This window comes from Capsicum annuum, chromosome 4 (genome assembly GCF_002878395.1).
Source record: "Capsicum annuum cultivar UCD-10X-F1 chromosome 4, UCD10Xv1.1, whole genome shotgun sequence".
Classification (NCBI taxonomy): domain Eukaryota; kingdom Viridiplantae; phylum Streptophyta; class Magnoliopsida; order Solanales; family Solanaceae; genus Capsicum; species Capsicum annuum.
The window spans coordinates 222,344,585-222,370,205 of NC_061114.1; the positions used below are offsets into that span (position 1 = coordinate 222,344,585).

The 25,621-nt window shown below is 36.3% G+C and overlaps 4 protein-coding genes and 2 long non-coding RNA genes across 7 annotated transcripts; 3 read left to right on the top strand and 3 right to left on the bottom strand.

Moving 5' to 3' along the window:
- The first annotated feature begins 6,323 nt into the window (after nt 1-6,323).
- On the top strand, nt 6,324-9,131 carry LOC107867178 (cyclin-J18). Of its 2 annotated transcripts, XM_016713314.2 has the most exons (2): nt 6,324-7,064; nt 8,723-9,131. In XM_016713314.2, the coding sequence occupies exons 1-2, from the start codon at nt 6,801-6,803 to the stop codon at nt 9,059-9,061; spliced, it is 603 nt and encodes a 200-aa protein (XP_016568800.1). In that variant the 5' UTR covers nt 6,324-6,800; the 3' UTR covers nt 9,062-9,131. The 2 variants fall into 2 exon arrangements, with proteins under 2 accessions (XP_016568800.1, XP_016568799.1); XM_016713313.2 differs by lacking the exon at nt 6,324-7,064 and having other exon boundaries at nt 7,912-9,131.
- A 443-nt stretch (nt 9,132-9,574) lies between these two features.
- Nucleotides 9,575-13,262, bottom strand: LOC107867181. The gene is made up of 7 exons (XM_047411149.1): nt 13,130-13,262; nt 12,957-13,025; nt 12,791-12,868; nt 12,625-12,689; nt 12,477-12,539; nt 11,650-11,740; nt 9,575-10,140 (listed from the first exon to the last, which is right to left on the bottom strand). Exons 4-7 carry the CDS (start codon nt 12,670-12,672, stop codon nt 9,989-9,991), a joined length of 354 nt encoding a protein of 117 aa, XP_047267105.1. The 5' UTR covers nt 12,673-12,689; nt 12,791-12,868; nt 12,957-13,025; nt 13,130-13,262; the 3' UTR covers nt 9,575-9,988.
- On the bottom strand, nt 11,811-12,470 carry LOC124897775. The gene is made up of 2 exons (XR_007054717.1): nt 11,928-12,470; nt 11,811-11,880 (listed from the first exon to the last, which is right to left on the bottom strand). It is a non-coding gene; the product is annotated as an uncharacterized LOC124897775 (long non-coding RNA).
- Nucleotides 13,263-13,365: 103 nt separating the features above from the next.
- On the bottom strand, nt 13,366-15,897 carry LOC124897774. Its single transcript, XR_007054716.1, has 2 exons — nt 15,533-15,897; nt 13,366-13,721 (listed from the first exon to the last, which is right to left on the bottom strand). It is a non-coding gene; the product is annotated as an uncharacterized LOC124897774 (long non-coding RNA).
- A 226-nt stretch (nt 15,898-16,123) lies between these two features.
- On the top strand, nt 16,124-19,598 carry LOC107867179 (protein RER1A). Its single transcript, XM_016713315.2, has 3 exons — nt 16,124-16,687; nt 19,078-19,258; nt 19,378-19,598. The coding sequence occupies exons 1-3, from the start codon at nt 16,329-16,331 to the stop codon at nt 19,429-19,431; spliced, it is 594 nt and encodes a 197-aa protein (XP_016568801.1). The 5' UTR covers nt 16,124-16,328; the 3' UTR covers nt 19,432-19,598.
- A 2,899-nt stretch (nt 19,599-22,497) lies between these two features.
- On the top strand, nt 22,498-24,875 carry LOC107856563 (protein RICE SALT SENSITIVE 3). Its single transcript, XM_016701556.2, has 7 exons — nt 22,498-22,775; nt 22,864-22,917; nt 23,005-23,136; nt 23,428-23,536; nt 23,748-23,789; nt 23,887-23,943; nt 24,202-24,875. Exons 1-7 carry the CDS (start codon nt 22,651-22,653, stop codon nt 24,739-24,741), a joined length of 1,059 nt encoding a protein of 352 aa, XP_016557042.1. The 5' UTR covers nt 22,498-22,650; the 3' UTR covers nt 24,742-24,875.
- Nucleotides 24,876-25,621: the final 746 nt, after the last annotated feature.

The following is a 25,621-nucleotide window of genomic DNA, read 5'->3' on the forward strand; positions in this document are numbered from 1 at the left end:
AATTCTTGTATTATTCATAAATAAATGGAAAGTTTACTTACAAAGAACCCCAAGAATCAGTTCTTGAATCTTCAATGATCAGTTGTTTGATACTAAAATTCCCCAAAGTACTTGGATACCAAGAGGTTCAATAGATGAAAATAAAACTTGTAAAAGGTAAAAGATGCGTTCTTAACCCTAAAAGTTGGTATTTATGTGTCCCAGCTAAAAAAAGAAATTAAAATTTAAAAACGAAAAAACCGCGTCCCATTAGACGGTCCATATGACGGACCGTCAAAGATCTGATGGTCCACCATCTTTCCCGTCACTCGACTCATCCGAATGGCAGTTTTTGGATAACAACTGATGGTCCACCTGGCGGTCCATCGATGGACTGACGGTCCACCATCTTTATCGTCGCAGAGTCCTTTTGGAAGACAGCTTCTGGATAAGAACTGACGGTCAATCTGGTGGTCTGTACTAAGATTGACGGTCCACCACTTTGACCGTCACGGAGTTTCTCTGGAGAATAGGTTCTGGATAAGCGTTGATGGTCAATCTGGTGGTACGTCCCATGTCTGACGGTCCACCACCTTGATCGTCACCAAGTCCCTCTGAGAAATAGTTTCTCGATAAGTATTGACGGTCCATCTGGTGGTCCGTCACATGTCTGACGGTCCGCCATATTTTCCGTCAATCGACTCCTCTGGAGGCCTTGTTCTGGTTCAACTTGACGGTCCACATGGCGGTCCATCGTAAATCCGACGGTCCGTTATTTTGACCGTTAATTTCCCTTTTCTGCTACTTTTTCCAGTTTTCTTCTGTGGTTATCTCCTTTCACTGAAACACTAAAAACCTTCATTAAATATCACTTTGGTTTCTTAAAAACATACAATTTTCCTAAGAAATGATGCTAAATATTCCGTAAAACACCGGAACATCAGTGAGTAGATTCAGTTAATCAGCTTCAGTATCATCAGTTTCCGAGATCACTCGTTAGATAGGACTGATCTCAACTTTAGTGCTCAGTTATCGATATTAGAAGCTTCAGTTATTCAGTATCTCAGTATTAGCAGTGAGTTCAGATGACAGTAAAGTAGTATCTGAGTTTCAGTATTCAGAGTCATGATGATTTCAGTTATGGTTTATGCATTCATGCATATGTCCTCATTCAGTACTCCCATGATTATTCAGTTAAGTAATTGTTCATGCATAAGCCTTTGCATTTAGCCTTACCTCATCTTCATATTCAGTACATTTCCACGTACTGATGTATTTGTGCTATGGTGTTTTATTTTACACCATAGGTTCAAAGGCACGAGATCCAGAGTACCCTTAGCGGCTTAGTCCCAGTCAGCAGCAGTAGACGTAGCAGTGAGTCCTCTTCATTCGAGGATGATCCTTATTTTATTATCGCATCAGATTTAGTTTATTTTTAATAGAAGGAGTTAGTTGGGGGGCATGACCCATCAACTCCACAGTTCAAACAGTTTAGAGGCTTTTCGAATAGATGTATCAGTATTCAGTTTTCAATTTTGAGTATTTTAGATATTTTGAACCTTATGGCTAGTTTCCGCTAGTTTTTCGCATTTATTTCAAATATTATGCAGTGCACAGGTATAAAAATCAGTAGAGGGTTAGTTTGTGGTCCTTTGGGATCATGAGCACCGTGTGATGTTCTGATTCTAGAAAATTGGGTCATTACAATACCTCTTGCTAGTAAGATATTCTAGCTGCATGACTTGGACCACTGCCCCTTGCTCTCCATCTTCCTCTACCAATAGAAGCTCTAGCCTGTATTTTAAGAGATTAATCCTTGCACTTAACAGAATGTACATTAGATAATGATTATAAAACTACCTGTGCCTGAGAATATGTTTCTGCTGATTGACTTGTACCATATTGATCTCTTGTAGGACATGTTATTTTATCATGTCCTTGTGTACCACAATTGCTATAAGTAATTACAGTACTACATTTGCTAAATTTTTTACTTTTTTTACTTTCATCAGCCTCTTTTCTTCTAATTTTATGTGGTATTTCAGGCAGCTTCCTAATCTTTGATGGCTTCACAATAGGATTATTTGATGTTGTCACATTTTCATATTATTCATTGGCTGAATAAAATAAGCATATGTGCTGAGGTAGATATCCTTGTGATAGAAGGTGAACAAAATTAATGGGCTCATATTGCTTGTGGTGAAGGGCAGCAACACCATGAGGACAAGGAATGCCCTTAAGCTGCCAAGCTCTATAACTGCAACTCCTACTAACAATGTTAATAGTATGAGTACAACCCCTGTCAAAAATCTAAAAACCCCTTTTCCAATTTGAAGACAAATTGCACTGCATTGACTTGTCAATATTTTCTTGTAAAATCTTCAAAGTCATGGGAGAAATATCAGTGATCCAAGTATTTAAAAACTGTCTCAACTCATCAATTTTTTTCATCATTTTCACCCTAATCTCCTTCAGCATTGTGATGATTATTTTGAACCTTGCAGGAAGTACCCATGCATTAAGACTCTCTGCCATATTGTTGTCCACAACATCATATTTACAATGCTCTTCAAAGTATCTTTTGCACCATGTCTTCAAATTGTACCACAAAAGATCATCCAAACAATCATTCCCCAACATCTTCATTGCTTCTATATTCTCCTTCAATTCTACTTTAAATGTGAATTTTGCAATCTTTCAAAACACTCTTCTTTTATACCTTTCTGGAGTTTAGACCAATTATCAAGAACATGTCTTGCACATTTTCTGTGTTCAACCAGTGATAGCAGCTCTTTTACAGCTATTTTCAGTCCTTAACAAAACAAAATAAGTATATTAATGTACCAGCAGTTGTTAAAAAAAAGCAAACAATTGTTAAGAATAAAGTCATACCACCTTTTACATATCAGATATGATACTCAATTGATGACCTTCTCAAAGATCAAGGTCATTCTTCAGTAGTTTAACAAACCACCTTCATGTCAATTGATTCTCAACTTTAATAACTGCCCAGACAATAGGCAGCATTTGGCTATTTTCATCTTTGCAAACAACCACCAACATTTGACCTTTACACACACCTTTGAGTAAACAACCATCCAAAGCAGTCAACCTTCTAGCACCTCCAAAGAATGATTTCTTAACGCATGAAAGCACACATAAAAATCCTGAAAGATTAACTGTCCAGTATCATCAGCATCTCCAACTTTGACAACACAAGTGCTACTTGAATTAGTCCTTAAAATCTCATCCTTGTAATAAAAAATCCTACCATACTTCACAATGTGATCAACCATAATCTCTTGTAGCACTCTAGGCCTAGCTTTTCTCACAGTTGTTACACCAACATGGATATCCAACTCCTTTCAAATAATCTCCTATAACTGGATAACTCTAATGTTTGGTTGTTGACTAATTTTTCTTTTATACTTACTTGCCAGAAACTTTGAGTTGCAAAGATAGTTAAAAGTTGATCTCAAACAAATATGAATAGGGTTGTATCTTTTAGCAATAAAATTTCCACTACTCTTATCCTTGCTAGCACACAACAACCAAGGACAAGTGTCTTTGCAACACCTTACTCTAACTCTAAAAGGCTCATTCACATACTTTTCAATTTGAATCTTTTCTTGAATTGCATATCTAGTTACTGCTAGCCTAAACTCTTTTACACTTGAAAAAATCAACTATAATTCCCAAATAATTTTTTCTCGAGTTTCATAAAAAATAACTCTATTTTTTTTGTTCTTTCTTCTCACAGGTTGTTGCACTACTTCATCACAATCTTTACCATCTCCCTAACCTAATACAACATCTAATTCAAAGCTAGGAGCTTCATCACTTAGGTAGTAAGGTTCATCACCTCCTAGTTTACCAACTAGGTTATCCCTAGTGTCAATATTTGACTCATCATATTCTATATCTGGACCTTTTTCACCAACATTAACCTGTTCAGCTGTCATGCCTCTACTTCTTCTTTGTGACCTATTGAAATGTCTTTTACTAGCTCTTATATCAATATATTTTGACGGACATCACTGTCCAGACTAGTATTCCTTTCTGAATCTGAATCATCCTTTAAGTCATCATCACTTGGATCCTCATCTATTGTAGGGTCAAAAGACTTGGAAGGTATATTAGAAGGAGGAGGATCATCAGAAGGGCTGAAAATTAGGGCTAGAAATATCACCCTCATTAATAGGGTTCAAATGTTCCCAACCTACCCCATTGTCACTTGTATTGGAGAAATACTCCAATTCAAGTAGGGCCTGATCAGGTTCACTTACCCCATGTGAATCATACACCTCAAGTTCATCCCCATTTTTCAACTTACTGACAATGTCACAAATAACCTTATCACATTTAATTTCTACCAAATAACCATCCCATTTAACAAAGAAATCAAATTGGGTTGAATATCCTAGATATTTAATATAGTCTCTTAACTCAAAGTAGGACATCATATCAACATCTTTATCGAAAAACTTAGTCACAGCCCCATCAATATATTCAGGTGGGGGACTAAAGTCTATTTCACCCCATGATACCATCTTAAAGTTACAAGCACAAAAGACATTAAAAGATACCTACAAAAGCAATAATTCAACAACATAAACACATTGAAATCAGTAAACAAAGAGGAAAAACAGCCCACCCCATCCCAACCACCCCCACTTGACACACATCCAAAAAGAATTTTGAGTTGTACATGTTACTACAACACCGTAACAGTAACAACAACATATGCGAAAAATTGACAAACATCCAACAAACACGTAGTACATCCATAAGTCAGTATGTTCATATTTACATCAATTTCAGTAAATTATGTGTTTCCTAAAAAAAACACAGCTTCAAAAATTCATCAAATCGACAAAAATTAAACAAAGACGTTGTACATGCATAAGTCAATATGTTCAAATTTGCATCAATTTCACTAAATTATGACCTAAAAAAATATTTTCCTCCAAAAAAACACAACTTCGAAAAAGCCTTGAAATGTTAGAGACATTAAAACTAAAATGCACGAAACCCTAACCTGTAAAATTCCCAACTCTTAGGTTAATACGTATTTTCCCCAACAAATTTATCCCCCAAAGACCTTCAATCTCCTTCGAATGTGAGCTTAGAGTGTATGTCGCGAAAGAAAGGAAAGAAAAATCGAAGAAGAGAGAAAGAGAAATGGACATGAATCGTGGAAAATGTTTTGGGGTATTTTATTAGAATCGGGTCGGGTTATTGGGTTAAACCCAATCTTTTAATAATTAAATTATTATTTAAAGAGAGAGTGCCAACCACACGCCTAATAATTGCTACAGAATATGGTCAAAATGGTGTATTTACAAGGGATTAAAGAAGAATCATGGTGTAATAGATCGTATCTAAAGTTTAGGTGTCTTTTTTAAAAATTCGAACAAGATCAGGGGGTCTTTATGTATTTTCTCAAAATGTAACGTAAAACAAAGCACCCGCATGATGCCCTTTTTTTTTTTCAGGATAAAAAGTTACCACTTAGCTATAGTTAAAAACAATATGCATTCTCATTTTAATTTAGTTGTTAAAGTTAAATTATCTGATTTGATATAAATATGCAATGTGAATACGCATTTATTCTATTAGAGGTTGGACTATATTGACTCATTCTAGCTTCTATATGGCTTTACTTTTTTTTTTTAATTTTGATAATGCCACTTAATAAAAATTATGACTCCGTCATTGCTTACGGAATGTCAAATCAATATTGTACAAGTAAAAACTGACGGAGCCGAGGGAGTACTAAAACACTTAAAACAAAACATTTTTTTTTTTTGGCTAACTTCGTTGTCTATACGAACCAAAAACAATAATGACGATCGGAGCCACACTGTCATCAATTGAATAAATGGAGAAGACTAACACAACAATCAACATTAAACGTCTCTCACCACTAAAATAAAATGACTCATAAGCCATAATACACAATAATTAATTAGGTTGCTGGTCCATTTACAAGCCTTCAAGTAGCCATTCAAAATTAAGTTTCGTGTCTCACGAACATGAGTTGTTTTTCTATAATTGAGGAAACTTTCAGGATAAGATAACAAAAGCAATTATATCTCTTATGGTTAGGTTAGGTTCAAAGTACTAGTTTTAAAATTACTTCTTAACTGTTTGATTTGGTTGATTGTAGCAAAAGTTAGGAGAGGTAGAAGTAGATTGAAGCAAAAATATAGATAGTTGATTAGATAGGACACAATAAAATTTTAGCTTACTGGGAACATGATTTTAATTAGATAGGAAGGTATGAATTGGAGGTCTAGAATTAGAATAAAAGGTTAGTAAATAGCATAGTGTTGTCACACTTAGTTTGAAAGAGGCACGGATTTAGTTCCTGCATAATTTCTTATTCTTCGATATGCACAGTGCACTTTTTTTGTAATAACTTGCTATTACTATTTTTTTTTATAATTTTGTATTTGATACTTTCTTTTTTAATCAAGGATCAATTGAAAACAATTTTTTCCCTCATAATGGTCTATTGAAACATATAGGATTTCTTTTCATTTTTTTTTTTTTGACAACAAAGTTTCAATATTACCATACTAATGCAATTTGAGTACACCTAAGGAGCACCTGATCAGCCAATCCATTGCGAGATCAGCCTAATCAAGCCTCAGTATCACTGATTACATATTGTCATAAAAAAACCTGTACATTTTCTAGCATGTTTGGATCCTTTATACATTTCAACTCTCTCTCGCATTGCTGTTTGTATTTGTTGAAACAAAAACTCTGAATTCACTTTGTGTTTCCTGAAAATTTTACCATTTCTGGCTAACCAAATGTCGTGTATCATTACTCCAACTGTTGCTGCAACTACTTTTGTTTTAAACTTCTTCCACCGCTGCTTCCTAATCAAGAGAATGGATTGTTTGATGTCTTTTTTATGCAGACTGATATGCAAACAACTTTTCAGTTTTTGCCAAAGAATTTGTGCTACTGCACATGCCCCGAATAGATGTGTAGTATCTTCTACCTGCTGTTGCTCGCACAGGACACAACAATTAAAATCTTTACCCAAGCCAAGTCTCTGTAGTCTCTCTTTGGTAAGTAGTTTGTCTTGCATTGCCAGCCACATTATAAACCTATGTTTTGGGAGTGCTATTCTGCTCCATATTAATTTTGCTCCTCTCAAAGAATTTTTCACACCCAATAGCTTCGCATAACTATCAGAGATAAGAGTATTTCCTAGAAGCAGTCACACCATATCCATTCTGATTGTACCAGGTATGCATACCAAGTTTAATTTTATGCAATTGTTTCCAGTACCAGCTGCAGTCCTGAGGTGGTATATGCTCCCAGAAGTCTACCCCCTCTTTCATATAAATGTGGTTTACCCATTGTACCCAAAGTGCTTCCTTGTTATGATGAATCCACCAAATCAATTTCCCCACAGCTGCAATATTCCAGAGTTTACGACACTTGATGTTTAAGCCAACCTGAGCTTTGGAACAACAAACTGATTCCCACTTCACCAAAGCAACTTTCTTCTTTTCATCAGTACCTCCCCATAGTAACTTTCTGCATTTAGCCTCCACTTGTTTAACTACACTCTGAGGGAGAAGTAGTACTGAAAAGTTTTGCAGTGAAAACAGCATTGAATTGATAATTTTGTAGCCTACCAGCATAAGACAAATGCCTTTTTGATGTAGCTTAAAGCTTAGCAGTGATTTTGTTGCATAGCTGATGGCAGTCAATCTTTGTCCACTTTTTATGGGAGAGAGGCAAGCCAAGGTACCTCTAATAGGAAGCTTACCCAATTTAAACCCGGTAATTGAGAGAACTTTGTCCTGCACCATTGAATTTGCTCCAGCTATAAAGACATTAGACTTCTCTTGATTTGCTTCTAAACCAGTTGTTGCAGTAGAGTACTGCAGGGCCTCCATGATTATTTTTTATTTTTCTAAAATAGATTTTGACTGTTTTTCAAAATTTTAAAATACTGATTTTCACACAAGTCAAAAATTTCCGAAAAAATAAATTAATTAAATATCATGACCAAACTTATTCGAAATATATCCCGGTGCGATGAAGTAGCATAATTGACACCTACCACAACTGAATGTTTACTAGAGTATATAAACACCATATTTGAATTGGATATCCGATCCAGTGATTAGTTTAACACTTACTCATCAATTCAACCTTAGAAAAATCCCAGTGTTGCACGAATTTATCCTTTTTGGCTTTTGGTTTTCATCTGGTGTTCGATATCTGAATTGGAGCCCGAATAAGTCGGATCCGCGCCACTAGGTTCCGTTCAGGCAAGCTCATTTCTTCAACATTTAGTTCTCTCAGGCATTTCGACAAACAGGTTCTATCCAGAGACGATATCGATCCATCGGAATCGACGATGACGAAGGAGGTTTGCTCTTGTTTAGGAACACGAGTTGTAGAATTCCTCATTCAATCAGCTCAGGACCTTCAGGTTTCTCCCATTGTCAAATACTCAGCACTCTCACTTTACGCCGATCGATTCTACCCATCTCTTTCCATAACCAATGATGTTAAAACCTGGCTCTTACATCCCCTAAGAGAAAGCAATTTACAGCTATTTGCACTTGTTGCAATATGGATCTCAAGCAAAATACACGATTCTCCATCACTTAGTGTCAAATCCTTCAAGTCTTTAGCTGATAACACTATTAAAGAGCAGCATTTTACAGCAAAGGACTTTTTAGAAGCTGAGTTAGTGTTAATCCAGGTACTGAATTATGAGATTGGCACGTTGACTATTCCGTTCCGATACTTTGAAGATCTTGTTATGAAGCTGAGTGAAGTTGCTAGAGTTGGAGAACAATTGAGGCTTGAAGCTTGCATGGATATTATGGACCTGCTGTATGAGAAGGGGAAGATTTCATCGTTCAATTGTTCTTCGATTCATCTAGCTGCATCGATCGTTGTTGCTGCGTATGTGATCACTGTTCCATTGCAAAAGAGTGAATTCCCTATTTTGCTATGGGTTAAGTTTGTTACTTCTTGTAAAGAGGAGGATATTGTAGACACTGTTAGAAGAATTCTAATACATGTGTTTGAACTTTGAAGGTTGAATTACACTCAACTCTGCTTGTATTTCATGTAACAATTCTAAATTCAAGAGGTACTTTGTGGAATTGCTTGGATAACGAGCTGCAATGCTCGAGTATTGTTGCAGTACGTGAGCTCGGTGGAGGCAGCAACAATGTCATAGTCCAGGAGCTTGAATATTAAACGAGCTGCAATGCTCGGGTATTGTTGCAGTACGTGAGCTCGGTGGAGGCAGCAACAATGTCATAGCCCAGCAGCTTGAATATTAAACGAGCTGTGCTTCTCCTTTGCTAATGGTGACTGGTCTTATTGACTGCTTTCTTACAGGGTATTTAATGTCTAGCTAGTTCTTTCGGGTCGCGTGATCTGAGTTGATGGCACTAACTTGTGTGGAGTCCAACAACTCTTTAAGACATTGGTGTATTAACTGGTCACCAAAACATCGCGAACAATTCAGTGAACATCTTGAAAAGTTAAGACTAGTAACACAAAGATAATGACTGAATGGTCAGAATCATATTCGTAAATGTGATTAGTAATGGCATTTCTTAAATGCAATTTGTATGGTGCATTCGCATTAACAGATATGTATAAGTAGTTTTTTCAATTTTCTACATCATACATAGTAGGAAAAAAAAAGGAGAAAGAAGAAGGGAGGACAAGCTCTAGGGGATGATTTAATTGGGAAAACTAGACTATAGCAATACTAGGCGGAAGAACCTGCGCCAGCGCGGGCCCAATAATTCAAGCGAAAAACATACATTGATTTATGACAAATACTAAAACTTGCCCACATGAGCTTATTAGTGTTATAACCATGTTAAATAAGCTCCGCTCATAACACGACCATGAGCGTCTTGATTTTACTTGTACCTTCAGAAGTCAAGGTGTGCACACAAACTAAACAAGCCAAATCTCCCATCATCTTATAGCAAGAATGAGGTTAGCTGGCAGTTGAATCAGGAAAACATTTGTATGAGTAAGCAGAAGTGTAGTGAGCGCGACTCATAACCATAGCGACCACGTGATGGAGGATTATTGGGCAACATTGGAGCCAACGACAAACCAATACCACCAGCGTGTAAGAATCAGCACCTGCAGATGGATTAAAATTACCTTCTCAGCCTTTTATAACATCATAATGTAGATAAGGGCATCCCTTACATTACTAACTTCCTTAGACAGCTACATGTTTTAAAGATGGCTCAAGCACTTGAGGAAATATAAAGATAAGCAATTAAAAGACTGCTCAAATGATTGACTCTTATGCAATAAAGACCTCAGCAAGTTCACTTTTCCCAATGATACATCCAATAATCTTGGATGGAATAACGGAAGAGCAAAACAAATAAAGCAATAGCTGATGTTCCATATTGCAGTAACAGTACAGGTGCATTGAAACCTAAAAATCCAAGGATATGCTAGTCCAAACAAACTATGTGAAAGACAAATCCAAAATGAGCCTACTTCCACCAGAACCTTAACACAATACACAGCAAAAAGTGAGAATTCACACCTTTCCTCAGATTAGAAGCTATGTAGTTTGTTTTGGAGTGAAAGCTCAACTAATAAGTGTCGAAATAATACTACAAACAAAAACAACAAATCCATATGGCAATGCTTAGAAAGAAGTCTCTACTTCTCACACCAAGTTCTTCTCAACAAACACTATCAAAGTCTTCCATAAGACATAACAAAATTTAGCATTTCATATTCCATACGACTCAAATCAGCTCATCTCACTGATCTAATATCAAAATTCAGTATTTTTAAAACTTTTTAGTAACCGTAGTGTACAGGCTAACTTTCGCACATCTCGATTAATTCCACGTGATACCTGCACCACGTAGCACCTCAACTAAAAATGTGCATATCCTTCAAATTACATTTCAAAGGCTCAAAGGAAAAAGTCATTTCATCAATAGTAAGAAAACCAAAAACACTCCAAAAAGAAACATTCAAATCAAGTAAGTCCTTCGTAACAAACACCATCAAAGTCATCCAGCGATAAATATAAACAAAATTTCTAATTATGTCATATTCCACACGACTCAAATCAGCTCATCTCACTGATCTAATTTCAAAACTCAGCTTCTCCTTTTTTTTTTATAACCAACAGTCCAGCTTTCCCACACCTCGACTAATTCCACACGATATCTACTACCTACCACCTCAACTAACAATGTGCATATCCTTGAAATTACACTTCAAAGGCTCAAAAAAAACCTCAAAATTTCATCAATACAAAAGACAAAAAACATTTCACAAAAAAATTCGGATCAAGTTCGTTCTTCGTAAAAAACACTATCAAAGTCATCTAGCGATGAACATGAGCAAAAAATCTAATAATGCCGTAGCAAGAGTTCTTAGTCAATAACACGACCAATATTGTTTGTAGGACACACCACTGTATAGTCAATTCCTTTGTTTGAGAGGCACCGATATAAGCAGAAACCATAGGAAGAGCAGAAGGATAAACAAGCCATGTGTTTCCTGCATGCACATAACCTGGAAGCTCCGGAATGTGTGTGGTAGCAAAAAAGACAATAAATTTCAAATCTTCTTCTGAGCAAGTTTAAAAAGGAGGGAGGTGATGTAGTATACCTTTTGATGAACTAATATCAAAGCTTTGCTGTAAATTCAATTTTAACATCAAGTGGCAAAGAAGTTGCTCTGTCGCGGCAATTTTGTCCTGCTCAAAGATCTTTGAGAATTAGGCAGTAACTATTTTGATGATAATATTTAGTTGCGCAGTTTTTCAAAAGTTTTCTCGTGTCAAATGATAGATGGTGTATGCCACGTTAGACATTACAAGTAATTTAATAGACATAGGTGCTGGGATATGGGATATCATAGTAAGTTAGGAGATATTTCAAGGTAACTCTGGGATATCATAGTAAGTTAGGAGATATTTCAAGGTAACTCTTTTCAAAATGTAAAGATGACATGAATATGTTTACAACAAAGTTTTTTGAATGATTTCATTATAGACAACATTATAAGTTGATTGGTCATCATTATTATCTGCAGTAGCTGACCGAATTAATATTTTTACACACTTGAAACTTTTTGACAAAATCCTGATGGTTCATATTCAAATCTTTTTTACAATATTTACATGGACATTTTTTAAAATGTTCACATTATTGGGGAGTTGGTTTATATTGCAACAACATGAATTTCGTAACGTATAACCTACAACCTGTGCATATTAGTTGCAAGAGAGGGGATATAAGCTTGCAAAAGAGCTAATTAATTAATGTAGTTTTAAATTTATAGTGAAGCTAAGCTTTTTTTTGCTAGGTTTTGTTCTTCGAGCATGCCGCTGATGGGGAGGCAATGGTGCATCTAATATAAATTGAGTTTCAGTTAATATACAAAACGGAGTTGGGGTAACGTTAGAATTCTGCACAGAAAATAAGCAGACATACCTGTGAAACCAATAATTGTTGCTTGGGGGTTATGCTGTTTAGTGGTTGTAGTTGATGTTGAGCCTGATATAGAGAGAGTTCTAATTAACAAGTAAATCATTTTCGGTAAAAAATAAAGATCAATAGTATATGCATATTACATGCCTACTTCAAAAGTCGAAAAACAGCCAGCTAAATTATTTTCTTTGCTTGGCATAGTTCGAGAGGGGTTGCCTGATAGAAGAAGAAGCAAAGTATACTCTCAATATAATCAGAGCAGGACTATGTGTAAGCAGTAACAAAGTAGCCTGCACTTATAGATTAATTCGACAAACCTGTTTCAGCTTGAGGTGATATCTCAGTAATAGTAATTGTTGCGTCGAGGTTATCGTGCTTAGTAGGTGTAGCTGACGCTGCGCGTAACATACAAAGAGTTGTACTTAGCATGGTATATCCTTTTTTGGAAAGAGTAAACATCAGTAGTATGCAGATGCTACATACCTACTTCAGAAGTTGAGAAGCAGCCAACTACTTCCTTTCCTTTGCCAAGAACAAGTTGGAAGGTGCTAGCTATTATATTAGAATAAAAAGCACAATGTATTTAATATTATTATATTAAGATTATGCGTAATTTGTAACAAAGCAACATGCATTTATACGTTAAGTGGAAAAACCTGTTTCAGCGTGAGGCAATATCTCATTAATGATAATACCTCTTTGTTCAGTTAATCGAGGTAGAGCATTAGGTAGTGGAACAGGAGAATTAATCAGAAAGTTTTGGTTGTTGGATCCTTGGCGTCTTGTTCGTCATTGCAGTAGAAGAGTCTCTTTTTTATCAGGCAAGAGTTGTCTGTATAGATCGCGCCGTCTTTTTTTGATAGCGCAGCCTTTTGTGTTGAGTATTCCTGGCTTTTATTGTGCGAAGAAGAAGCTATAGGGATGATCTTTTTACGCGCAGGCATACTACAAACAGTAGAAACTTCATATAATATAATTAACTAATGTCATAAAAGCATTTGAAGGTGACTGCAAACGGAAAAATTCGTAGAAGAAAACCACTTAACTGAGTGTTACTCTTACTCTATTTTCTGTTCAAGTTATTCTTTTTATAACACATCTTTGCCAGATATAAGTAAAGAACATTTATGCTGAGTCACAATTTGCACTGTGCAACCAGGAAACTATTTCAATAGACATTTAGGCAAGGAGGCTTCAGTATGTGCACTTTTTTGTTCAAGTCTTTATTAAGTCTCAACTTCGTCATCTCTGTCAAAATGCGGTAAGTAAAAAAAGAGATAAATACAATAACATAATCCGTGTGATTCCAACAAATAGGGTCTGGGGAAGGTAGTATGTACACAAACTTTATGCAGTATGTACACAAACTTTATGCCTATTAGGTAGAGAAGTTGTTTTCAATAGAAACTGAAATAATTTGGACTACAAAGTTAAGTGCATTTTTCTTATATAGCTTTGTATGAATATGAATACTAAGCTGTGTCTTTTACCTTAAAAATTTGATCTTTTGATATAAGTATTTGAGGTAGTTATCTAGATGTACATTGTCTTTAGCTGGCAATTTATTCTTACTTGCATGCATTGGCAAGGTTTTTTCTGGTTCATGGTTTTACATGGCAATTAGGTTTTCAGATCCTGCTTGGTTGCTTAATTTGAGTCATTAATTGTGAATCAGAGATCCTTGTATTGCTAAATTGATATGTCTCCCAAAGCTGCATATAACTTAATAATTTAACTCCAACTCTACATCTTTCTTTTCTTAACAAGTTAACAGCTTTTGCAAGCAAGTTTACGTCCCATAGTACGTCCATATCAGCATCCACGTGGAAATCACCCTATTTAATATCAGTAACCATCATATATTACAGGCCATGGATAATACAATTGCAACAACTAAAAAATCTATAATTTGAGTTCAAAGCGTGGTTACTACAGCTACGATAGTTCTAACATTATCTTAGGAGATATGGTATTCCTTTCAAACTTAAACTTTGGATAAGTAAGGTATATTACACTTTAAAAAATGCACCTGCTTCACCATGATATAACTTTTTTTATACAGTAGTGAAATAGTCACCAATTGCATGTAATCAAACTAAAACACAAATCAACATTCCCTGCGTTACTCTCAAAATGTACAGAAATGAAGGAGCTTGTAACAAAACCAAAACAAAAATTAAATCCTTTTTTGTGTTTTATGGTTGCGGTATGGAACTAAAATTATTACTACTTTATACATATACTCAAGCAAAAATACATTCTGTAATATCAGGAAACTACTTATTCACTATTATCCAGGATCTCCTGGGGCATATCAAGGGACAACTCGAATTTGACAACTTTGGCCTTTCCCTCAATCAGACACTCTAAGACCAAGGAATTGGTTTTCTTGACATAACCTTATACTTCCTATGACTGTGTATACTGCGAGCTGTTTTCGAGCTATTTCTGTGCCTTTTAAGGAACCTAATTCTCACATGAGGTTGTTCATTTCAGCCCTTTTTGTGAAGAGCTGACTATATTTGTCATCTTTTGTCATCAATCTCAACGTTGGAGTTATAAATTAGACAGTCTGCTGGCGATGAAACTAAAGAAAGTAGTAATCTAGCAGTTACTTCATTTCAATGAATTCATTGGCTTTGAACTCTAGACCTATTCAATGTTAACACCTAATGACCAGCATAATACACCAATTATCTAAAAAAAATCAGGAAACTAAAGCGCAAAGTTGGAATCCAAAGAGGCAGCTTCACTGAAGAATTATCACAAGCACATAGAGAGCAAAAATTGGCTCAAACCAATCGTCCAAAGAATAAAAGAGTGAATCCAAGAAGATAAGCTCAGAATTTGTTTCACCTAAATTATTTAGACATCAAAACAATAAATCGACAAATACAAGTAAAATAAACCCCATAATTTGAAAGAGAAAGAGAGAAAATAAAAAATGAGCGACAATTTTTTCATCCACAATTCGCACAAAGAAACAAACGTTCCACTAAGTAAGGTGAAATTCAAGTGAAAAGAATTCATAGCTAAGCATATACGGAGAAGAGAAAAACCTGAAAATGGAAAGGATGCTTGAGAAAATGCGGATATGGTTGATAGCCGAGAAGATGTAAGGTGTTCTTCTCAGCTTATTCAGTGGTATAGCAGCTGTCTGGCCACGTGTGTTGCTATGAAAAGGCCACCAAGAATAAGCGAGTGGAAATACCATAATGCCCCCTAGCTGAAGTTTGAAAAGACCGAAATACTCCTGTGAGGAAGCACACATGACAACCGTCTCCTGTGTGCTTCATTCACACTTATCTAGAGTAGTAATATACATTTTTTATACAAAATAAAATATATAGAGTATTTTATACATATTTCGCTAGGAATGTAATTATTTTATGACAAAAAAAAAAAAAAAAGGGACTGCTCCAATGATAAGGATAAACATTATTCACCTCCGACTCTAACATTGTGGCTCGGAACCAACAAAGCAAACATATGTAATTATTTTGCAATCGACCAAAACATGTAACTTGACCAATTTAATTTGCAAAAAGTTTTAAAAGTAAATATTCCTACCTAGTAAAGTGGTACTTGGGGGTGGGGGGGAATTATGGACCTAATAAAGAGCAGACCATGAGAAACATTGGGCCTAAATTTGAGTAGAGGTGAAGTGCAATATAAGCAAATCCACAACCTGAAGCCCATTTAGACCTCTTCAACAGTTCATTTTCCCCTCATTGCTCTCTCACTCTCCCACTTTCCCATAAATTCCTAACTAATCTAAACTACACAAAAATAAAAGTAGAGGAGAAAAACAAAAAAAAAAAACAAAAAACAAAAAAATAATTATTTAAAAAAAAAATGACTTCCGTCGGTGGCGGAACAGTCGCCGGCGACGGCACCTCCTCTACTTCCTCCGCCATATCGCGATGGACTTACACCTTATCACAGCGTTATCAACACTTTCTAGATAAATCTACACCGCAAGTTCTCCACCGTTGGATCTTCTTCGCTGTGATCGCGCTCATTTATTCTATACGTGTTTTCATGGTTCAAGGATTTTACATCATTACGTATGCTTTAGGAATCTATATTATTCAGCTCCTTATTGCTTTCCTTTCACCGCAAGTTGATCCGGAAGTTGACGGTCCTACCCTTCCTACTCGTGGTTCTGATGAGTTTCGTCCGTTTGTTCGGCGTCTTCCTGAGTTTAAATTCTGGTGAGTTAATTGGTTAATTTGATGATTTTATGTGTTTTTGGATTTGATGTGGATATGCACGCGCTATTGCGATCTCTTTTTGTGGTTATTTTTTTTGATAGTTTTGGTGTCCGAGCTAGCTTTTGCGCCTATTGCGATGTAGTTGTGTATTTTTTTTTTGGATAATTGTGGTGTCTGGATTAGCTTTTGTGCGGATTAGGATCTCATTTTGTACTTTAAAAAAAAAATAATCATGGTTTCCCACTAGCAACAGGAATCAGGTAAGAAATCACCTTGTAATTTGGTCTCTCTTGGATTTGAACCTTAGATCTCATGATTCCTCATTCTGTAATTTTATTTTCAGCTAGTTTCTGGTTTTTGACTTTGACATGAACAGCAACAACAACATACCGAGTATATTCCCACCAAGTGGGGTCTGGGGAGGGTAAGTGTAAGCAGTCCAGGCCACTAACTCAGACGTGAGATAGAGAGGCTTTGGCTTTGACATCAATTAAAATGAAATCTGATGGTTATTTTTGGTAGGCAATTGAATCTGATGGTTCTTATTGTCGATAGACCGCTAACATTTGTTGCAATCAAGATGTGGATTGCTAAAAATCTCAGATTTTATATTTTTGGGATTCTGAAATTATGCTGTAGAGGAAAACTTCACATTTTCAAATAAGCATGTGTACATTTAGCATGTAGATTTTTATTTTTCATTTTTTATGGAATCTGCTGAGAAGTGTTGTTAGTTGATCAGTTTAGTCATGTTGTTGCACATTCATTATTATGGAAGTTGATGCTCCACTGGAGAAATTCTCTGATCTGTTTGCTAGTTGCTGCCTATTGCTCCCTTTACATGATAGATCTAGGATCTGATAAAGAATGGAAGAATAGGAGTGGAAGAAGGGAGGCTACTTTTCTTGAACTACTTTGCATGACCTTAGTCAAGCTTAAGAGACAGTGCTTGGCGGAATTAGCTCGAGACCAAGCATTACCAAGTGGGGCATCAAGTTAGCATCTTTTTATTTGTTTTGACCTGAGATATGTACATTTTTCTCTTCAGTGGTACCTTTAAACTTCCACCCTACTGATATGCAACATTGGTTGAACCGTCAGTATTTGAAACCTACAAACTCCATCAATCCAGCTTTGCTCCCCATAATTAAAGGGGATGCCCTAAAAGGATTTTCTCCATCATGCAGCATGTTATGTGTGATTGAAATAGATAGACTAGGACATCTGATTTCTTTAAATTCTAATTGGTACAAGTTATCCGAAGAGTGTCTCAAAGCTCAAAAGCATGAAAAATGTTTCGCATCCCTTCTAAAAAAGTGTGAAGTATGCATCCTTGTTCTTCCCTGGAACTCTTTGCATTGCTCCAATTATTATGGATCTATTGTTCATGCCACGACAGGATAAAAGTATCACAATTACTTTGATAGATAGAAAAATCTTTCTTACAAGAAAAATGAAAAAAGATAGATAGAGAACTCATGCAGTTACTGATAAAAAAGGTCATGTTTTGCTTGTGCGGAGGTGAAGCTCAAGGCCTTACGCATCACATGGGGCTTAGTTAGGTCTGTTTACTGAATTGGCTGTTTAAATGATGTCGTTTGTTTTATTCATCAACTTTACTCGTTTCCCCACCTTATGTCTTTTTTGGTATCCTTGTGTTGTCCACCATATCTTTATTATCAAGTGCTGTCCTGATCATGGAATTATGTTGGTCCATTACCAGAGGCGGATCTAGAATTTAAAGGTTGTGGGTTCCTAACTTATAATTTTTACCACTAGACCAATAACACACTTTGTTTGTGGGTTCCCAACTTATAATTCTTATATATTTACTAGTTTTTTCAATATAAATTCAAAAACCGTACGAAAGTTATGGTTCCCGGGCACCCGCACGTAAAGTTGTGCATCCGCCCCTTTCCATTACTGCTATTAGGTTTAGAGGTGTTTTGTGTTGCAAGATCTTTAGGTGCTTTTTTTTTCCCCCAAAATGATGGTGGTGTCTAGGCCAGCTTGAGCGTACCTCAACTATTCCACTATGTACTTGTCGTGTTACTTTCGACTCGCACATGTACTAGGTAATCTTGCCACCAAGGCTAAGGCGGATGGGAAGAAATCAGCCCTAGTTTCTTATATCTGCTGGAATTTGGGTCCTAAACTCCAAGGTCTGCTGCACCTGCACCTACTTCATTGACCACTAGCTCACACCCTTGGGTGCAACATGTGGTTGGGGATTCCCATTTAAATTGATCACTTAATCATATAGCAGAACTTCATTTTGCACTTCATATATGCGCCTTTACTTCTGGTGGTCGTAGTCAATCATCCGAATTTTGTTGGCAATATCAGCTTCTTTAATCAGTAGCTTGGCATAATTTGCTTTTCGTTGACAGGTACTCACTAACAAAAGCAGTCTGCATTGCTTTTGTGTTGACATTCTTCAGTGCCTTTGATGTGCCAGTATTTTGGCCAATTTTGTTATTCTATTGGTTGGTACTGTTCATCTCAACAATGAAGAGGCAAATAATGCACATGGTCAAATATAAATATGTTCCCTTCACATTTGGCAAGCAGGTACATATAAAATTTAGCTCTAATTACTTTGGTGTCTTTTCACATCGCCCAGCCTGCATTATCTATGCATTTTACCCATAATATTTTGAAAATGATTGGAAATACTTCTTTTTCTACAGCGTTATGGGAAGAAAGCGCCCTCAACTGATGAGAGAAGTGCTTCCAAACCTTGAGGTTCAAAGCAGATTGAGCGTTTTGTGATTGGGAATGAATTTGTTTTAGCTACAAATTCACCTGGATGGCTGTATTTTTCACTAAATAGGTTTCTGAGCTTGGGTTATGTCATTGAATATATGATTATCAATGAATTCTTAGATTATAAAACTGAGTTCTCCTAGCAGCTGCCACGTATCTTGATTCTTTCGTTGATGGGTAAGCTAGCCCCTGGTGGTCAATATTCTTTTTCTGTGCTCATTCTTGAACTGCTCATATTCAATTCAAGCTTAGTAGATGCTAACAGGTTGCGTTGGAGTTCTTATGGCAATTGTCAAGCACTGCTGCATGTTAATTTTTGCCAATAAATTGCCATGCGCCTTTAGAACAGTGAAAACTAATGTTTCGGATGGTGGAAGGCCCTATATCCATGGAACTGTTTTATTCTATTTCTCGTTTTTGATTCGCCGCTTCTAGAGATATTTTCTTGATGACTATTGAACCGCTGGTAACCATAGGATATCTGCTGGTCGAAATCTCTGTCAGTGTAACGAAAATGAAATCTACCATTATGATGCAGCACTTCTATACAATGGAAAGAGATATCTACACTTTTTTTTTTCGTTTTACTGTTGGAGATTAGAATCAATTTTAGGGACACGAATAGAGGTTGTCAATGGAATCTTCTATCCTGAAAGATAAGAAAGGTAGGACAATTATTTTGTGAGAGGCTAGGAGAGTCACAAAGTCATGTCCTTTTAGGAGCTGAATAGTCTCTTTTGCAATCCAATTTGTAATTTTCAAGTCTTAGACCTGCCTTCCATGTAGTGAGCTGTTCTCACCTTTGGGGCCTAGTTTTATTGTTGCACTCTTATAACTAAAAAAGAATCAAATTTTACGGATAAAACTTCATGACAATGGTTATTTTTCAATTACAGTGGTCAGCATGTGTCCGCCTGTGAATTTTACCCCCTATATATATAAGGTATGTGGGGCTTCATTTTTAAGGACGCCAAGCACTCTATTCGTAGCAAACAGTATGATATTAGATTATTCATTACATCAACATATCCGGTGACATTCTACGAGTGGGGTCTGAAGAGGGTAGTATTTAGGCAATCCTTAACCACGAGGTAGTACTTTAAATTTTTAATGTGACACCAAATACTTCTTGGTCACCTTCAGCTTGTTTGTCAATGCAGACTCCTGACTGACTAACTCTGACTAATTAACTCCGTGAGAGCAAACTAATTGCAGGTAAAAATACAAGTACAATGGTATCGAGATAAGTCAAAAATATGATGCTAATCTTGAGCCGACCGGATAAATATTTGATCTTGATATGCATCCATGCAACCCTGTATGATTTGAGAGTAAAATTACCCTAGAGTAAAATTAACTCTACATTTGGTACTTTCTCAGACAGTAGACATTATTGTAGAAGGGTGTTTAAAGAAGCCTAGTCTGTAGAATGATGCAATGTATACAATGAATGGTTGCATTTAAAAGGGGGAAGGGGGTCACTTTCAACCTAGTTCATTATGGATGTAGTGCCACTTACTTTACAAGATTGGTGGAGGACCACCATTTATTGGCCAGACCCTATCCAAGTACAAAATCTTGGGAATCTTTTGGTTCTGTTTTTGGGGTTGCCAATTTGTCCAGATGATTTGCTGATTGTTAATCTGAAAAAAGGGGTTTTGTTTTGTGATCATTTGCTTACTCAACTCATTTGTGTCAGCAGAGTTTAATGTGTAGGGTTTGGCTAAAGTTGCTTATACCAACAACTATCCAGTAAAATCCCTTAAATTGATGTATGGGAGGGTAATTTGTACGCTGTACACAACCTTATTTCTATCTTATGAGATAGAGGTTGTTTTCGATAGACCCTCAACTCCAGTAAGCATCAAGTAGTTAAAGCATGTTGAAATTAAGAAGGGATCAAGTAGCAACAACATATAATCTAATACCGGAAGTAAAAGAAACAACAGTTACTAGAATCAAAAAAACATAGTAATAGAGTAATAATAACAAAACTGATACGAAACTAGACAACTCTCGACTATCAACTAACCTTTACCCTAATTTCTACCGTGCTATATTAGTGACAAGTGATGAGCTAAGGAAAAAAGTGATAGCTATATCAGATTAGAAAATGTAAGGGAGTGAAAATCATTGTAGAACCAATGTTTTGATTTTAGTGAACGCTGGGTGATTCTTTTCCCTCTGTTTAACAAAGTTATCGGCTACTGTGCTAGTGGGCGATACTAGCCATTAGGCGGTTAATACATAATTGAGGTGTGTGGAAATTGATCCGATCACCTTGGCACATCTATTAAACAAATGTGGAGTAAGTGAACAAGAGAGGGCTCCCTCAATTTTGGAGATGAATAAAATGCTTTGAATAATTGTAAAGCCTATTTGAATGATTATACAGGCTGTTACATTTAATCTTTTCTTCAAAATGAAGGACCCCATTTTCAGCTGTTAGTTTGATCACAAAAATAACAGGATAACTGTCCTTGCATACATGACTAACAGTGTGAACCTATCATATACTATGTTACCAAACTCGTTTACTTTTTACTGAAATCATTGATGTCAAGTCTACTCTCACACAACCCCACAGTTCCCCCCCCCCCCCCCGCCACACACACACACAAAGAAACAGTTCGGTACGCGAGACGTCATGCGTTCATGCGAGGTTCGGAGAACAATCGCATCTTAAGGGGGTGTAATGTATACAACCTATCTTGACGCAAACATCAGTAATTGATTCCATGTCTTGAACCCATGACATATAAGTCATATGAAACAACTTTCCATTGCTCCTCGATTTTTCCATCAAACCAAATAGTTGTAAGTGTTATTCATATAAAAAGGGCCGCCTGGTGCACTAAAACTTCGCTATAAGCGGGGCCTCCGGGGGAAGAGCCGATCCACAAGGGTCTATCATACGCAACCTTACCTTTTATTTCTGCCAGAGACTATTTCCACAGCTTGAACCCGTGACCTCCTAGTCACATGACAACAACTTTGTCAGGTACTCCAAGAAGTGTTACTCATGTAAAAGAACAAGAAAACAGTGGTAAGAAATTTCACAATTAAATTTATCAGTTTCCTTTCACACACACGCTCAATAAAGGGCAATAAAAATCATCTTTTCTCTCTACAACTTTAGTGATTTGAAGTAACACTGCGTGCAGCTTTATGTTCTTTTTGTTTCTCTAGAAAAAAAAATGGAAGGTGGACTCCCCATGCTAAATTGTCTTCTACAACACACACTTAAAAGTCTCTGTACTTCCTCTGAGTGGGTCTATTCTGTTTTCTGGAGAATTGTCCCTAGAAATTATCCTCCACCTAAGTAAGCACATTAATAATGGACATTTGAACATTGCTAAATTACACAAAGAGTATAGTGTTAGCATATTGTTTTTTCACTTTTGTTGCAGATGGGATCATGGAGGTGGCTTACTCGATCGCACGAGAGGAAACAAGAGAAACTGGTAGGGATATTAGTACTAGCTAGGAGTATTTGTTTCATTTGTGATTTTTTTGTGTGGACTTATTGTTTGTATTAATTTCATTTTCAGGATTCTTGTTTGGGAAGATGGTTTTTGTGACTTTTATGAATGTGAAAGAACCAAAAGGGAGTATGTCAGGATGAATTTTGGTCCTGATATCTTCTTCAAAATGTCTCATGAGGTTTATTCTTTTGGTGAAGGGTTAGATTTCAGTTCCTCGACTATCATATTATTTTGTTGTAGTTACAGCATGTTACTATCTGCTATTTCTTGTACTTGTGTAACTTCTTTTTCAATACTGCTTTGGATTCTTTTCCTCTTGAGCCGAGGGTGTAACGGAAACAGCCTATCTACCTCCGAGGTAGGGATAAGGTCTGCGTACACTTTACCCTCCCCAGACCCCACTTTGTGGGATTACACTGGATATGTTATTGTTGTTAGAGTTGTTGTTCCCTAAGCAAAATATTAAACCTTGGAGTGATAAATTTTCAGATTAGTAGGCAAAGTTGCAGCAGATAATGGTCACAGATGGGTGTTTAAAGATGCTCAAAATGAAAAAGATTCAAGCTTTATATGCTCATGGAATATGTCCATTGAATCTGTAAGTAACACTAGACCTCATTTCCTCCCCCACCAACGGCGAATTCAAGATTTGAACTTTCTAAATTATGGGTTCGAAAATCATGTTTAGTGATTTTCACATATGTATCTGTGTCTCTATAAAAAATATTGAGTTCATATGAACCGCCTCGACTCCCTTTCCCCTTATTTTTTCAGTCTTTCTGATTTCTGTATTTGCCTTTTTTCACTAGCAACCAAGAGCCTGGGGAGCTCAGTTTAATTCAGGCATTCAGGTAGTGAATGTTCAGTCAATGACAAAATACAACTGTTTCATCTATGCTCATTTTCAAAGATTTCAATTCAGGAAGTTTCTGTTTTTTTTTTTGGCAGACTATTGCTATTATATCTGTTAGGGAAGGCATAATTCAGCTTGGCTCATTTAATAAGGTATATATCGTCTCATACTTAATGCTACAACGCTATTTGTTCCTTCTTACAACAACAACAAACCCAGTATATTCCCACATCGTGGGGTCTGGGGAGGATAGAGTGTACGCAGTCCATACCACTACCTCTAAAGAAGTAGTATTTGTTCCTTCTTAATGCTACTTAATCTTACATAATACTATTCAACAATACATAACTATACTGTTTTTTGTCTCATCATAATTTTTTGGAGGTATCATGTGTTTTCACTACTTGTAGGTTTTTGAGGATCATAGTCTAGTATTAAGCATTCAGAGGAAATTCAGCTACCTCCAGAGCATACCGGGCATTTATGCAGTTCAGAGACCTTTTCGGCCAATCCAATATCCATATACTTACAAGCCAAACAATGTCACTCTAGTTAACGAGTCAGATCATCAAACGGATGACAAAAACCAGCTAATTGGATCAAAAAGAGTTCATGGTGAACGATTAATTCATGAGTTTCCGTTCAAGTCCATCAACTTTGGCTATAATAGCCCACAAAGCATGGCTAGTCTACCTTTGTGGTCGATGCCTGCTGCAGCGCCATCTTGTTATGCTAATGCAGAACATAACAGGACTACTTTACATGACAGAGTTATGAGGAACACTACAAGCAAGCATGCCAAGGTTGACGAATTAGGCAATTTTAAGTTTGAGGCAGCTGAGGAAAATGACCGATCTTCCTTGAACCAAAATTTCGGGCTGGAAAATAAGGTAGTTGATGTTGATTTTAGACAACTAGGTAAAGGAGGGGCTGCTTCAAATCCAAATTAATTGCAGCTTAGTGTAAGTAGAAAACAGTAAAGGGTCTAACTACATAGGGACCTTTTGCTGGTTGTTAGCTATAACTTGTTGATAAAGTACTGAGTAATTTGTTTTATATGATAATGACATAGTATCTTTAGCAATTTGTTATGTTCATATTATTATTTATTGGATGTACATACTTTCTAGTAAATGTATTTGTATGTGGAGGCGGATCTACAGTTTAATCTATGGGCTCACGTGAAAATAACTTTTGTCAGACCCTATATATGTATGGAGAAATCCACTAAATATTTAACTGTGAAGCCAGGTCAGTTGTCATTAGTTTATTAACTTGAGGTCGTTGTAGGCTTATGACAATTATCGACTATTGATTTAGACTTGGATTGTTGTTGTTGCAAACTTTGGTAGTTTGATCCACTTTGGTTGTTGCTAAAGGAGGTGAAACAGCAACAGAACCGAAGATTTTGATTTCGATTGAGCCACAGAACTAACTAAGAGTAAATGAATCCATCCAAACATAATATAATTATCCAACACATTGAATTAAACCACAAAGTCAAAAATATTCTTATACCAACCAAAGTTATGTCAGAATTGGTTGAACTAACTAAAGCCTAGAGGGAAATGCCAATGCATTCTCACTTAATATGATGATCTTCATGTTAGTATCGTAATAATCAGGTGCCATGCGGAAACTAACAAAAGAAATCTTGAAAGACGTTCAATGTGATTCAGTCAATCAACCTATATCCAAATACTCTCTGAGCCACTAGGGCTAGTAAAATCACTAGCATGTATTGTAATTAGTGTGCAAAGCAACTCTTTTTTACACTAGGGGACCAGTTTATCAGGTTCTAAAGTAAGGTAAGGGGAGAAAATTATTGTC

What these genes read in the sequence shown, in the direction of transcription:
- LOC107867178 (XM_016713313.2), top strand. Translation starts at nt 8,372, where the DNA reads ATGACGAAGGAGGTTTGCTCTTGTTTAGGAACACGAGTTGTAGAATTC.
- LOC107867181 (XM_047411149.1), bottom strand. Translation starts at nt 12,672, where the DNA reads ATGCCAAGCAAAGAAAATAATTTAGCTGGCTGTTTTTCGACTTTTGAA. An exon ending in GCTGTTTTTCGACTTTTGAA is followed by an intron (nt 12,540 to 12,624) that starts GTAGGCATGTAA and finishes TCTCTATATCAG; the next exon opens with GCTCAACATCAACTACAACC. An exon ending in AACAATTATTGGTTTCACAG is followed by an intron (nt 11,741 to 12,476) that starts GTATGTCTGCTT and finishes AAGATCTTTGAG; the next exon opens with CAGGACAAAATTGCCGCGAC.
- LOC107867179 (XM_016713315.2), top strand. Translation starts at nt 16,329, where the DNA reads ATGACTTCCGTCGGTGGCGGAACAGTCGCCGGCGACGGCACCTCCTCT. An exon ending in CTTCCTGAGTTTAAATTCTG is followed by an intron (nt 16,688 to 19,077) that starts GTGAGTTAATTG and finishes TTTCGTTGACAG; the next exon opens with GTACTCACTAACAAAAGCAG. An exon ending in CCTTCACATTTGGCAAGCAG is followed by an intron (nt 19,259 to 19,377) that starts GTACATATAAAA and finishes CTTTTTCTACAG; the next exon opens with CGTTATGGGAAGAAAGCGCC.
- LOC107856563 (XM_016701556.2), top strand. Translation starts at nt 22,651, where the DNA reads ATGGAAGGTGGACTCCCCATGCTAAATTGTCTTCTACAACACACACTT. An exon ending in GGAATATGTCCATTGAATCT is followed by an intron (nt 23,537 to 23,747) that starts GTAAGTAACACT and finishes TTTTTTCACTAG; the next exon opens with CAACCAAGAGCCTGGGGAGC. An exon ending in AGCTTGGCTCATTTAATAAG is followed by an intron (nt 23,944 to 24,201) that starts GTATATATCGTC and finishes CACTACTTGTAG; the next exon opens with GTTTTTGAGGATCATAGTCT.